The sequence below is a fragment of the Heloderma suspectum genome, chromosome 2 (assembly GCF_057233095.1).
Source record: "Heloderma suspectum isolate Gila_16-S chromosome 2, 16-S_ref, whole genome shotgun sequence".
In the NCBI taxonomy this organism is placed as follows: domain Eukaryota; kingdom Metazoa; phylum Chordata; class Lepidosauria; order Squamata; family Helodermatidae; genus Heloderma; species Heloderma suspectum.
This window is the reverse complement of record NC_139459.1, coordinates 332,624,433-332,639,206: the sequence shown is the minus strand read 5'-3', so window position 1 is coordinate 332,639,206 and position 14,774 is coordinate 332,624,433. Positions and strand designations below refer to the sequence as shown.

Sequence of the window (14,774 nt, the reverse complement as noted above, 5' to 3'; positions counted from 1 at the left end):
CTGAGCAGAATTCAAAGTGCTGGTTATGACCTATAAAGTCCTATATGTCTTGAGACTAGGGTCCCTGAAAGACTGCCTTCTGCCATACAAGCCTGCCTCGGTCCTACGATCTTCGGGAGAGGCCCTTCTTTTGAGACCGTCAGAGGGGTGTTTGGTGGTGACGTGCAAGAAGGTCTTCTTGGTGGCCACTCCCTGGCTGTGAAACTCCCTGCGAAGGAGGCTAAGTTCACTCCTTCTCTGCTGTCCTTCCACCAGCAGGCAAATACCTTTGTATTCAAGTTGGCCTTTGATGTGTAAATGGGTCTGTTTGGTTGGATGCTGTTTTTACTTTACTACTGTCACATTTTTAATTGTATCTTAATGTATTTGTTTTATTGTTTTATTTGTGATTGTAAGCTGCCTTGAGTGAGAAAGGCAGGGTTCAAATCCAATCAATCAATAAAAACTTAGGAAAGTGACTTATACCCAGTCAGACTGTTCGTCCATCTAAGTCAGTATTGTCTACCCTGACTGGAAGCAGCTCTTCAAGGTTTAAGACAGGGGTCTTATCTAGACCTACCTGGAAATGCCAGGGTTTGAACCTGGGACCTTTTACATCTATATATGTGCTCTGGCCCCTTGGTGCATGCTCAAGTGGTAGTTGCACAGGGTTTGCAATGAAGTACAGCAGAGAGCAGGTCACCAAGCTCCATCCTAGAATCGTAGGGTTGGAAGGGGCCTATAAGACCATTGAGTCCAACCCCCTGCACAATACAGGAATCCAAGTCAGAGCATCCCTGACAGATGGCTGTCCAGCCTCGTCTTGAATGCCTCCAATGTGGGAGAGCCCACCACCTCCCTGAGTAATTGGTTCCATTGTCATATTGCTCTAACAGTCAGGACGTTTTTCCTGATGTTCAGCCAGAATCTGGCTTCCTGTAACTTGTGCCCTTTATTTCCTGTCCTGCACTCTGGGATGATAGAGAAGAGATCCTGGCCTTCCTCTCTGGGACAACCTTTCAAGTACTTGAAAAGCGCTATCCTATCTCCCCTCAGTCTTCTCTTCTCAAGGCTAAACATGCCCAGTTCTTTCAGTCTCTCTTCATAGGACTTTGTTTCCAGTCCCCTCATCATCTTTGTTGCCCTCCTCTAAACCTTCCCCAGTTTGTCTGTATCCTTCTTATAGTGTGGTACCCAGAACTGGACACCATACTCAAGATGAAGCCTAACCAGTGCTGAGTAGAAGAGAACTAGTACTTTGTGTGATTTGGAAGCTATACTTCTATTAATGCAGCCCAAAATAGCATTTGCCTTTGTTGCAGCCACATCACACTGCTGACTCATATTCAGCTTGTGATCTACAACAATTCCAAGACTCTCTCGCTTGTGGTGTTGTTGAGCCAAGTATCCCCCATCTTGTAACTGTGCCTTTGGTTTCTTTTTCCTAGGTGCAGAACTTGGCATTTATCCCTATCAAATGTCATTCTGTTGTTTTCTGCCCAGCACTCCAGTCTATTGAGATCACCTTGAATTTTGTTTCTGTCTTCCAGGGTATTAGCTATCCCGCCCAATTTGGTGTCATCTGCAAATTTGATCAGCATTCCTTGTACCTCCTCCTCCAAGTCATTCATAAAAATGTTGAAGAACACTGGACCCAGGACTGAGCCCTGTGGTACCCCACTCGTTACCTTTCCCCAGTTTGAGAAGATCCCATTGATAAGCACTCCTTGAGTCCAATTCCGTAGCCAACCGTGGATCCACCCGATAATCCCCTCCCCAGTGAGCTCCGCCATGCCCCCTCTTTGATGAGCTTCTGCTGGGCTTTGAAAACCTGGCTGTTCAGGCAGGCATTTGGGGAAGGTTAGGGCTTTTTTTAGAGCAGTGTTGTTTTGTTCAGTTGATTATGTAAATTTGTTGCATTTTGTGTTGTAATTTGTATTGTATGCCACCTAGAGTGGCTGGGTAGCTGGGTCTTACACTTTTCACTGAACAGTACATATATTAATCTTTGGCATTAGGGCATCTCTGTATGAGAACTTTTCATGCTGTCTGGTTGGCTAATGGATTAAAGATGGACCTTTGGGCTGGTCCAGCAGGGCTCGTCTTAAATTCATGCTGTTAGTTTCACGTTTGTTTGTTGTTGTTTTTGAACCAGAAGATCTCTATATACGAAAAAAGAGCTAAGATATTGGCACAAAGGTTTCTGCGAAGTTTCCATTTGTGAACTGTTGGTACTGTGCTTTCCCCTGATTGGCTCTGTGAGCTACTTGGAATCAGCTCAGTTGCTGATTGGCTTGTGGGAATTGGGTGCACTGAATCAGTGCATCGGAACCTTAATAGAAACCTCATGTAGGTATAAGCTACTCACTTAGCCTTCCCCAATCTGATGCCCTCCATATGTTTTGACTACAAATCCCAGCATTCCTGACCATTGGCCGTGACAGATAGTGCTGATGGGAGCTGTAGTCCAAAACATCTAGAAAGCACCAAGTTGGAGGAGACTGTGCTTACCATTTTTCAGTGCTTACTGTTTTTCATTTGCAACTACAGGAAACAATGGTGCTTTTTGCTGTGGAACTGAATAGGCAGGACACCCCAGCGTCATAAACATCTTAAGCACTGGCCTGACCTCTCCGTAACTTAAAATCTTTTAAAAACTATCCATAGTCCTATGTTTCTCTCTGCAACCTGGGGTAGGAATTATAAACCAACTATACTGAGTGGGTTTTTGCTGCAGACATTTACTGTGACTGTTGAAACCAGAGGCCGTTTGCCGCACTGAGTCATGTTGGATGGTTGATGGACTGTTGTCAAACTACAGAATACACATCACAGAAATGTCATTGATAATATTCTTAGACAAGCGTACACTGATATTGCTCAAGTCTCTTTTAGACATGCCCAATTAACAAAAATATGTTCTTATCATATGGTCACCAGTTGGAAGTGGACATTTGTATGGAATGTGCCATTTTGAAAGGGACTGACGTGCTTGACCGTCCTGCTGCTACCCACCCCCCAGCAAGGCTAACATATTCAGAGAATGGTTCCACATTTAGTATCTAAAAAAGAATCAGAATATAAATCTAGATGATGTGCTGCTAGCTCTAGTCATAAGATTTGGGGGGAGTCACAGTGAAATTATTGACACTGGCATTTTGGAAGAAACCGTAGTGCTACATGTCCTCCAACCACTAGATAATGCTACCCAGTTTGTCTTCTGTTATTGTTTTTCAAACTAGAACACCACCTAAAATTAATCTCTGGCTTTGCTAATATAAAACCTTCCATGTTTTTGTCTTTACTTCTGTTTAACAAGGAACCTGTATGTTTTCTGTAAGGCTGGAGACCTATCTGGGTAACTGTTGGATTTTATATTCTCCCCCCAAAAAAGGGGGGATCAGCCACTGCGTGTTTCTTCATTCTAACAATCCCACGTGTAACTTGTAACCTGCATAACATCTAGCAGAGGCAAAGGTCACAATCCTATGCATGTTTAGACAGAAAAAAGAGCCAGTGTGGTGTAGTGGTTAGAGTGTTGGACTAGGACTGGAGAGATTGGGGTTCTAGTCCCCGCTCAGCCATGGAAGCTCACTGGGTGACTTTGGGCCAGTCACAGACTCTCAGCCCAACCTACCTCACAGGGTTGTTGTTGTGAGGAAAAAATGGAGGTGAAGGAGGACTATGTACGCCACCTTGGGCTCCTTAAGGAGGAAAAAAGGCGGGATATAAATGTAATAAATTAAATTAATTAAATTAAAAGTCCTGCAACTCCCAGCATTCTGCAGCCAGCAGTAGGACTGTTTTCCATCTAAACATGCATAGGATTGTGCCCTAATCCGATTAAGTCTGCAACCTTCTCACTCCATCTTGAGACTGAGTTGAAATGCAGATCTGATAGCTATAACACCTATCCAGTTTTATCTGCTTGTTTGTTTGTTTTCTTCTCCCCCTCTACATCTTGCTTTGCTTAACATCCAATCTTTGTCAGAGTTCTGAAGAACTGAAAAGCTTGCTCACCATTTTGTGACATTTTGGCTGGTATTTCGCAACTGTGGATTTTGGCATTACTCTCATGGAGCAATGTGGCTTCCTTTACTTTTTAATTTTCTTTTATAGTAGTGGTAGCAGTTGTCTGTATGGGGAAGGAAGTAACTGGACTGAAAATAGTTCTAAGTGACTGCAAGTCCTGCAAAATTCATGGGGTGGACAGAAGAAGGGCAAAGTAAACAGAAAGGGCACCCCATGCTTCTCAACATTAACACTCATAGAACAAGATTGGTGTTGCCTCATCCCCACTGCTCCCACCGGGAAGTGTCCAGCCCTAACTCAGGAGCTTCAGTGGCAATTCAGGCTTGGCTCCATGGAGAGCTTCTGTGGATGCATGCCCTTTAGTCCAGCCAGGAAGAATCTGGATCCAACAGAGATGTTACAAGTACTGGCCTGCAGAACTGGGTCCATGAAACCCAATCCAGGAAGACCTTCAAGCCAAGTGCTTTTTAGCTTGAGCAGAGACGGGAGCTGCAGGAGGAGTGGTTAAGCCCCCGGTGGCTTTAAAGTGGAAGTCTGTGAAGTGTGAATCTTCTTCTCCAAGCCTTTACGGAGGCTTGTCTTAAGCTCAGGGGATGAATAGAGTGAGTCTCACTGGGGCCAAAGCCGGGGGGAGGTTGCCAGGACCGATTCTCTTTTCTCAATCCTTTAAGTCAGGCTTGAGGAGCCTCCAGCCCTGCGGAGGTTCTGCATCCAGCCCACAGAACCTCCTAGGTTCCTCCAGGGGTGGGGCTTAGAGGCTAGAGGAAACCCTGCTGTTATCTCCCATCTGAGTTTGGAGGTAACAGTGGGGATTCCCCTGTGTGTACCACTCCCTCTCCCCGCTATTATCTCAGATTGAGGATAACAGTGGGGATGTGGGCCACAGGGAACTTGTCTGGTGCTGGGAGGAGTAACCGCTCTTCCCAGCGCCAGCTGAATCTCCCTTAAAGTCCAGGCTTTGATAGGGTGGGCATTCTTTCAGTTTAGAGAATTCTGAGGGTGGGTGGGAATTGTGCTAATTATTCCTACCCCTGCCTCTTTTTAGGCTGAAGGGAAGTCAGCAGAAGGCTGATCTTCACCCTGAATCCCAGACTCAGCTAGTTGGGGGTTTGCACCTGAGTCCTGCTCTTTCCTGCAAGCTTTCCCTGACAGCATGAGGGTAATTGTATGCATATTTAGTGCTCAGCCCTTGCTGGTTTGCGTAGTTTGAAAGAAGAGGGTCATTTAAGTCATTAAAAAAATTAAATGGATACCTGGCAGGAGAGGCAGTTCCCATTTGTAGGGATCCACTCTTACTTTCTCTAGTTATATCACAAAACATGTTTACTTTCTAGGTACCCACTTACGTAATAGAGCTAGTGATAACTTCCAAATCAGGCATTGGCCAGCCTGGTCCTTCAATAATGCATTTGCAATTTATCTTTCTTTTTTTGTTTTAAAAATGAGTTTTATGTTTGTTTGCACTTTATGTAGGGAGGCGTATTGTGAAAGGGAGCTCTGTTCCATTTTTCAGCTAGCTTTCTGGCATTTTTGAAGTCAAACACCTCCAATTTTGTTCAGTCAAAGGGAGAGAAGCAATAAACAAAGGTTTGCATGCCGAAAGTAGCTCTTACAAATGCAGGGCTCCCATTTAAAAGAAAATAAGAGTGTTAAAATTAACATCTCTGAGAAACAGTATAAAATCTCTGGGGGTACGATGTAGCAAGCTGCTTCCTCCCACTCTTTTATTGTTGCTGGTGTTGATACATCTGTGGGTTTTTTTTTTAATTTTGAAGGCAAGCTACATTCCTTTGTTTGACAACTGGTTCTGGATGGTAGTAGGTCTTGGGCACCTGATAAATAGAAGCAGCTCAGCAAGAGAATGCCTGTGTTTTGACTAGACAAGGAGGAAAATGGCCTCTTTCCTACAACGGACACCACTGTGGGTTTATTATTCCACCCTCTTTGGTGGGTTATATTTTATTAACTCTTGACTCACTTTTAGACAACAAGCAATTCTAAACGTGTGTACCTGTAAATGAATTACCATATGCAAACTAGCCATGGCTTCCCTTTGGTTGGGTGTGTGCATGGCTTGTGAGAAGTATTGGTGCAGCCTAAACAGTCTCCCAACCAGGACATGGTGAGACAGTTTATTGGTTTGCCTTTCAAGAGCCTTCTGATCACTAGATGCAGGGAATGGTGTCATCCTTATGAGCTGTTTGTTTCTTTCCTCTTCTCCCTTCAACCCTGTGAGGATTAGACAACCTTTAGCTGTAGGCAACCCTTCAACACCCCCATTAACCCAGCTGATGTCCTTTCTAAATGAGACCCTCTGGCCTTACCGGGAAAGAAGGAGTGGGAAGAAAATAGATTAGGCCTTTACACTGCATATCTTACGACCATTCAACTTGGAGATGGTCTGGTGGCAGACCTGTTTAAACGGGTCTCAGAAGTGCTGGTCAAATTAGCATTTGTCCACTCAGGTGCTGGGGGCACAGAAGCACTGTTTCTAGCATCATACCGTTTTGCCATCCAAATACATTCAGGACCAACAGCCCATGGGACTGAGTGGAATACATGTATTTGCTGTTCACCTGCACAAAGCCCTTTGTTTGAGAGTGGTGTTTTTTCCTGTTGGCATTTGTCAGGAGAGTTGGTGTTATTGCTAGTGGATTATTCATCGCACTGTGTCAGGTTGATCTGGTGAAGGTGTCATCTCTGCCAGTACATTTGGTCTGGCAAGAGAGGGAGCAGGGAAAGGAGTTCTGTCACACAGATGATTAATTCATCAGTATAATAACTGTGCCTTGAGTTCTGTATTTGCAGCTGTACGGAGGCTGTTGATCTGCTGATCTAATAATTCTAATAACGCCTAAACGATTTAATTTTCAGTCAGTGACTGTCACTTGGCTAATTGCTTCTGCTTCTTTTTCTCCCCTCAGCTTTGACTGAAGGTTATGATGGCTCTCTGCATGAAAGCAGACATGGCAGTTCAGTGCAGATCCGGCGGCGGAAGGCATCTGGGGATCTTTATTGGGCATACTCAGGTGAGTTGAGCTGGACAGGACAGAACAGAACAATGTGTGAAAAGAATATTGTCAACCCCAGGGGTAACATGTTGAACTGTAATTTTTTTCCAGAATTTAAAGAGGAAACATGCTCACTCAGGAAAGAATCACACAGGCAGACAGCTTCAGTTGCAGTGCCGACCCTACCATTAGTCAGAGTGAGGCAGCTGCCTCAGGCATCTGCTTTTGGATTTCCTGAAAGGGCAGAATGCTGTTAGTTATTTAATTCATTGTTATTGTATTTGTTGTTATTGGGAGTAAAGTGGCTGTGGGATTTTCTGCCACGGTTATCAAAATAACTCAGCTGGCCTTGGGTACTATACATCTTGTCTGGGTGTGTGTGGGTATGTGTGCACCATTTGCTGCTCTACCACAGGCAGCAAAATGTCTGGGCCAGCCCGGCTTGCTTGCTGTGGGTTGTTGTTGTTTTTGCAGCAGCAGTTTCCATTGCCAAAGAGATAAGCTGTTAGCTTGAGAAGTAGCAAATGGCAAGTGAAGCTCTGCCAGCATGTGAAGTTCTCTCCCATGCTCTCATGTCTCTCCTTTCAAGTCTGGCCATTGTGTTTGAATGAGTAATATTACTGAAATGCTAACCAGGGACAGCCTTTTTTGCTACTTCTCAGTCTTCTCCCCTGCCCCCAACTGCTGCTGATGCTCACATCAGTGCAAAACTTTTACTGAAGTGTTTTGACACTTGTCTTTCATTATGCATCAGTTTAGTGCATCATGATTGTTTGTGCTCTTCAAGAGCTTTTGCCTTTCGCTGCTTTTTGTCCGCTGGTTTATAATGAAAAGCATTATATTCTATAAGAGAGTATATTTTATTAATGTCAATAAGAATATTCTTAGTTCCTAGTAGATATCCAGCACTGAGATCCTCATCCGTAGCTTTTTATTGCACAAGCCCCTGTTATGCAACTCATTTTCCTCCATTATCCTGACAATGGTCATAACATTGTTATCTCTTTGCCTACAACAAATATGCTTTCAGCCCTATTCCACAGTAACGTGTTACTTTGGGTTTGAAACCACTAGGACAAGTACAGGCTCTTTCCATACATTTTCTTACATTCTTAATTCATCCAAGACCCAAAAGATTCACTGTTTTCTTACTATTTATCTCATTTTGGAACCTTGTTCAGCAGTCACTGGATATGGGCAGTAGTAACGTGGAAGTGACATGGTCACACAGGCGGTTAAACTCTATATTAAATGGTCAAAGTGGGGATGTGGTGAGAGATTGAGGGAGGTTGCAAAGATCTGGCAAGGAACTACATCCTTTTGTGTAATGTCAAAATATGGTGTTCTGGCATGCAGAAAGCAGAATTTCTTTAATATGGAAGTGTTTGCTTTTTCCATCTTGTCAGGAGAACTGTAAAGTTGGGTCAGAAATCTAGGATGACTTTGAGAAGCTTTTGACCATCATGAACATGGTAATGTGGGTAGTGTATGCTTCATTTTTCCTAGAGGAGAGCCTGTAACAATTGTTTTGTGTGTGTTTTTAATTAAAGGATGTAATGACCCAGTTTGGACATAACATAATCCCAGGATATGCATGAGTGTTATGATTGTGTGCCATGATTGAAGACTCCTTGGGTTAATTAACGGCGGTTTTTCTTTAGTCCAAATCAGGAAACTGTGGTTACCAGGATCCAAGAATTGTCTCATTAAGAGTGCAATCCTAAGGGCTCTGATCTTTTAACCTTTATCCAAAGCCCTGCCAGCAAGACCCAGATAGGACTGGAGGATGACAGAGGCTTTTACAGCCTCCCGTTCGTCGGTTTAGATAAAATTCAGCCTCTCTAGCTTTACGAGGAAGTGGGCGACGATGGTGATCATGATGGAGAGGCTCTTGGATCAAACAGAACCAGAGCTCTACTCCTCCCTCCCCTCCCTGTCCACCTTTCAACCTCCCCAACCTCTTCCAAGTTCGCTGTTGCATCCCCAAAAGAGAAGCTGCTGTGATGCTTTCCTTGTTGGGTGTGGGGTGGGGGAATGGAAAATTTTGCACTCAGATTCGTGCCCCTGAGGTCATAGCTGTATCTACAGCCTGTGTGTGTGTGTGTGTGTGTGTGTGTGTAAGTAATCTGCACCATCATATGGCTCCTCAGACACTGTCTGAGAAACCATAGGATTGTTCTGCCCGGAGATGATGTAATTAATGTCAGTAGTTCATTAATTCTTGAGAAAATTGTTACACATATTACATGTTTGGATATTTAGTTTTAGAGGAGATTGTAATCATTTATGTTAACTGAAGGGTAAACTTGCCTTCCTGTGGTTTTAGCTTTTAAAAAAGCATTTCATGCAGTATTCTAAAAAGAAAATTGATAAATATGATAGTGTCTTATATTTTCAGCTGTATTTCGAGATCCAGCTCTGTATTATTAACTCTGAGATAATTTTACATAACTATATTTTAACTTTCCTTGTTCTTTATATCTTGCTTCTTAAAAGGAGATTACAAAAATAAAAATGCCAACAATTAAAATCACAGTAAAAATATAGAATATAAACATTTGCAAATAAAATATACAGCATGAAAAGAGCAGCATAAAACAGATGGCCTCTAAAACAACAATTATCAAATGCCTTCCAAAATAATAATTTAAAAAACCATTTCAATCCCCATCTAAAAATGGAAGAGGCAGCTTCTTTGTTCTTCCAAGGGAGAGAATTGCACAGCTGTAGAATCGCCACCAAAAAAGCCCTGCCTCTGGTACCCACTAATCAAATATCTGTTAAATACTGGCCAGAGAGCAGGGCCTCTGATGCCAATATTAAGGCTTTGCTAGGCTCACATGGGTGAAAAGTGGTCCTTAAGATAGCCTGGTCTTCGGCTGTCTAGGGCTTTAAATGTTAATACGAGCACTATCAATTGAGCCTGAAAACGAATTGCTACTTGATGTAATTGGTGTAGGAGTGGTGTAATGTGCTGCCTTGCTCCTACCAGCATTTTGGTGGCTGCATTTTGTATCAATTGCAGTCGGTACAAGGTATAAATAAACATGTAGTTTAAGGTATTTCTAAAATGATACAATTATCTCTTCTTAAGGCAGATAAAAAGCTTGTGCAAGTTACAACATTGAACCCTAATCTCCCTCTGCCCAAACTGTTTACTATGGAGTTGCCATCTAAGTTGTTCACCCATTCCTTAGTTAGTCTGATAATTTAGAGCAGAGGTGCTCAACTCTAAACATTTACTTGAGAAGGGGCAAAGAAAAATATTGCTTTTTATTTTTGCTTAAACAACATTAAGCAAAGAAAAATATTTTTGTCATTTGTTATTTTAAGTACAAAGTTAATGTACATGTGTACACATTTGCTAGTTATTGATGCAGATGTTATTCTATGACATTTGTAAGCAAAAGCAGCAAACAAAATTCACTCTAAGATGGAGAGGAAGTTTCAACAGTGCTCTTAAAGGAGTACACACACACAGCTGTTCTACAGATGAAGGAATAGACTCAGTTCAGTGAGCTAGGTTATAGGATGCTATGTTCATCAGACATTATCCCTCTTTAGTTATATTGAAGAGGCTGCTGGCACCTTAGATCAGAGGTCTTCAACCTGTCCAGACCTGGGATCTATCTTGAACTGCAATCTGCAAAATGGGACCCACAGACAAAATTTTACCCATCTTTCTATCCTCCCTTCTCCTCCTCATTCTCCCCTTCTCCTCCTCATTCCCCAAACACAAGAAATAGTAATTGTGGTATGACCATCTAGCATGCCACAATTATATGTTGCTGGGTTTCACCTCCAGTTTAAACTAATAAAAGAGCACTAGTGAGCATGCCAAGGATGAAATGAAGTTGATTCTGTCTTGCTCCCCACACTTTTGCCTTCCTCCCTGCATACTTGGCTCAAGACGTTCTGGCTCCTGAATCAAACATCCAAACAGTGCTAACCACCACCCTTCAGTGTGGCGCACATACACAAACAAGATGATGAAAGCTGGATTAATTACCCCTTTAATACACTTGGGTTTACCAACCCATACTACTCAACCAGCACAATTAAACAGTGGTTATAGTGTTCCCCATTTACTTTCAGTGCATGCCTGTTGTTGAAATAGGGATTGTATTGTGCAAGATGGAGGGAGTAGTCGGTACTGCATATCGATAGAGCTGAGTCAGGTCTGTTTGTGACCCATGTTGCTTGGGAGTCCTAAGAAACCATAGTGCTGAGAAAAAGACTTAATTTGGGGAGCAGTTCAGACTCCGTCTCTCTCTCTCTCTCTCTCTCTCTCTCTCTCACACACACACTCAAATTGGTACTCTAAAAGAAGAAAAATTGCTTCCTTTTTCAGGGAAAAGCAAATAAAGATCTTACGTTCTACCTTTGCAGTACAAAATGATACGTAACATTCTCAATATAAAAGCTTTGCATAACTAATGAGACATTCCTCAGTTATACTGTCACAGAAGCCTAGCCACTCTTCCACCACATGAGTCTCATGACCCATAGAAATATATTTATTCTCGATATTTCTAATATTCCTTATAAAAATAATATACCTCCTCTCTCAGTCTTCACCATCATGACATTTTTCTGTTGAGGGCTGCATTCCCTTGGGGGTACTCTGCTGGGGCTCTCATGCCAGCAGTGGATAGAACTGAAGCCAGAAGTGGGTGGTACCCCCTTCTCTCTCTCTCCCTCCCTTCCGCTGTCTCACTTTCTGTAGCCCCCTTCTCTTTCTCTTTCTGCCAGACCCCTTTTCGTCTCTCTTTCTGACACCCATGTATCTTTCTCCCACATCCACTTCTTCCTCACCCAGTGGGATGCTGGGGAAAGAATAGATCAGGTGCAAACTGAATGCTTGCAGAGGGTGTTTGAAATCAGGCTGAGGGATGCAGGTTGCCTTCCCCTGTTTAATATCCTATCCCAGTGGTTTAGCTTCACCAACCATCATACACTTCCATCAACACCATCCTGCTATGCTCTTGCCCCCATTCTACCTTCTTTACCCATTAATTCCTAGCACCCCAACCCAAGGGAGCTATGTCTTTCTCTGTCTTGTGAATCTGATCATATAACAACATACACTTCCATATCATTTGTCAATTGCATCGCTTCCATTTAAATCTGGTACTGTAGTTAGCAGGGCTAAAAATATTGGGGACAATCCAGCTCACGGTTGAACATGCTATGCTCATATTTTATTGAAATCAACAAGATTTAAATTAACTTCACTCTACTCTGGAATTGTGCCCATTGTCATGATAAATCTACATTATATCTTAAATATATTTAACTTTTCTAAAATAATATGATGAAGCAAGAGCTGAGATTTTAAGTTAATAAACAGTTGAAACGGATGGTCTGTTCCTACCTTTTTGTCTTACCAGAATGGAAATGGAACCATAAGTGATGAATGGCATATTTATTTAGTTTTTATTACTGAAACCGTGTTTGGAAGATTAATTTCATTCTTTTGTAGTGAAAAAAGGCTTTAAGAAAGCATTTAGTCACATATTTCAAAACTCTTTTAAGTAGTTTGCATTTCTGGATATTTTATTGCTAACTGGTGATGCATATTATTGAGCTTTTCTTTGTGTGTGACAGTTCTCCTCCTCTAGCAAAGTTTAATCTCTTGTTTTTACTTGAGTAAAGGTTTCCCATCCCTCCTAACAGACATATACCTGATTCCAGAAAAAAGAGAGCACTCTTGCCTACTCAGGCCCAATGCAAAACACTTTCCCACTCAGCCCCAGCTCCTGAGGAGGGAGAGAATATGCGTTGCCATCACATTGTACTCCCCACCTGTTTCCTTTGTCCCACACACCCATTACCTTTACTGCCTGCTCTTGCGAGATCCTTACAGACGCTTCTTCTGGCTGTGTGGCTCTCCATGTGACGAGGAAAATAAAGGGTGGACGGCTGCTCTAGAGAGGCCCGGTGGCTGCTCTAGAGAGGCCCGGTAGCCACTCTCTCGCTGTGGCAAATGCTATGGCAGGATAGCGGCTGGCAGGTCTCTCCAGAGCACTGCTGGAGGTAGTGGAGGCAGGCACTCCTGCGGGGGCAGGGGGGAGCAGGGCACTTTGCAGCTCTGCTGCCTGATGTGGGTGCCTCACCCTACATCATGGGAGGGCTGGCCTTGTGCCCACTATTCCGTTAGGTACATGTATATGGCTGATGGATTATCTGTTATGCCATCTGTTGTCTTTGGTGGTTTCCCCCTCCATGCCATTCTTTGGTCTATGGACTAATCTCCAAATTCTACAAGGCAGAGGGGGGAAGTCCAATCTCTGTTTGTTTCACACAGAATTGGAAGTGATTTCTCTATTTTCATTAAAATGGAATTCCACCTGATTCGTGTTATTGAATTGGAACTCTTTTTGTTGTTGATTTAAAAAAAAAAAAAAGGAGTAAAGCAGGAGAGAGATCAGTTTATCAGTTTTTCCCAAGGAACCGAGAGGATATATTGTCATGTTGTTGCTGAGGTGTCAGGTAAGAGCAGCAGCCTGAAATGACCACTTTCCGCCTCCCCTCTTTTTTCTGGTGATTGCTTTGCAATAATGATAGCATTAGAATAGCGTAATCGGTAACTTCATTCCAATTGAAACATTTCTAACAGTTGTCAGAAGTCCCATTGGAGGCTATCCAGATAGCACAGTGGACAGCCACATCAAAGCCACTCAGTAGTGCCATATGGGGAAGGGGAGGGGTGTACTGAAGCAAAGTGAACTGTGGTTCCCAGCAGAAAAAATTGTTTCCGGCTGAGCTGTCGGGCAGCTGCTGATATCTGCATCTGTGAATGAGGCAACAAATTTATTTTATTGATTTTGATATTTGGGTCCTAACCCTCACCTCCCCACCTCCTCCCCTTGGGAGCTTAGAGTGGTTGTATAGGATTTTCAGACAAGCTTTCATCCAAATATTGTCCACGCACTGCCTACCCTTAGAGAGGAATTATCCCAGGTGCTTTCAGACTACCCTCTGACATGAGCCCAATTGAAGGAAGGATGCAGAAGATTGGAGAGGGTTCAGAGGAGGGCAGTGAAAATGATCGGGGAACTGGAAACAAAGCCCTGTGAAGAGAGACTGAAAGAACTGGGCATGTTTAGCCTTGAGAAGAGAAGACTGAGGGGAGATAAAATAGTGCTCTTCAAGTACTTGAAAGGTTGTCCCAGAGAGGAAGGCCAGGATCTCTTCTCTATCATCCCAGACCGCAGGACAGGGAATAAAGGGCTCAAGTTACAGGAAGCCAGATTCCAGCTGAACTTCAGAAAAAACTTCCTGACTGTTAGAGCAATATGGCAATGGAACCAATGACCTAGGGAGGTGGTGGGCTCTCTCACACTGGAGGCATTCAAGACGAGGCTGGACAGCCATCTGTCAGGGATGCTCTGACTTGGATTCCTGCACTGAGCAGGGGGTTGGACTTGAAGGTTTTATAGGCCCCTTCCAACCCTATGATCCTAGGATTCTAGGATGAAGCTTGGTGACCTGCTCTCTGCTGTACTTCAGTGCAAACCCTGTGCAACTACCACCTGAGTATGCACCAGGGGACCAGAGCACATATATAGATGTAAAAGGTCCCAGGTTCAAACCCTGGCATTTCCAGGTAGGGCTAGATAATACCCCTGTCTTAAACCTTGAAGAACTGCTTCCAGTCAGGGTAGACAATACTGAATTAGATGGACCAACAGTCTGACTGGGTATAAGTCACGTTCCTAAGTTTTTATTGATTGATTGATTGATTGATTG

General features: G+C 43.2%; 1 protein-coding gene across 2 annotated transcripts in view; it reads left to right on the top strand.

Annotated features, from left to right (window-relative positions):
- PTPRG (protein tyrosine phosphatase receptor type G) overlaps positions 1-14,774 on the top strand; it is a 781,718-nt gene that overhangs the window by 169,070 nt on the left and 597,874 nt on the right. For both annotated transcript variants that reach the window (XM_084840496.1, XM_084840495.1), the window contains exon 2: positions 6,936-7,040. In XM_084840496.1, coding sequence (XP_084696622.1) covers positions 6,936-7,040 — 105 coding nt within the window. The remainder of the gene's footprint in view (positions 1-6,935; positions 7,041-14,774) is intronic.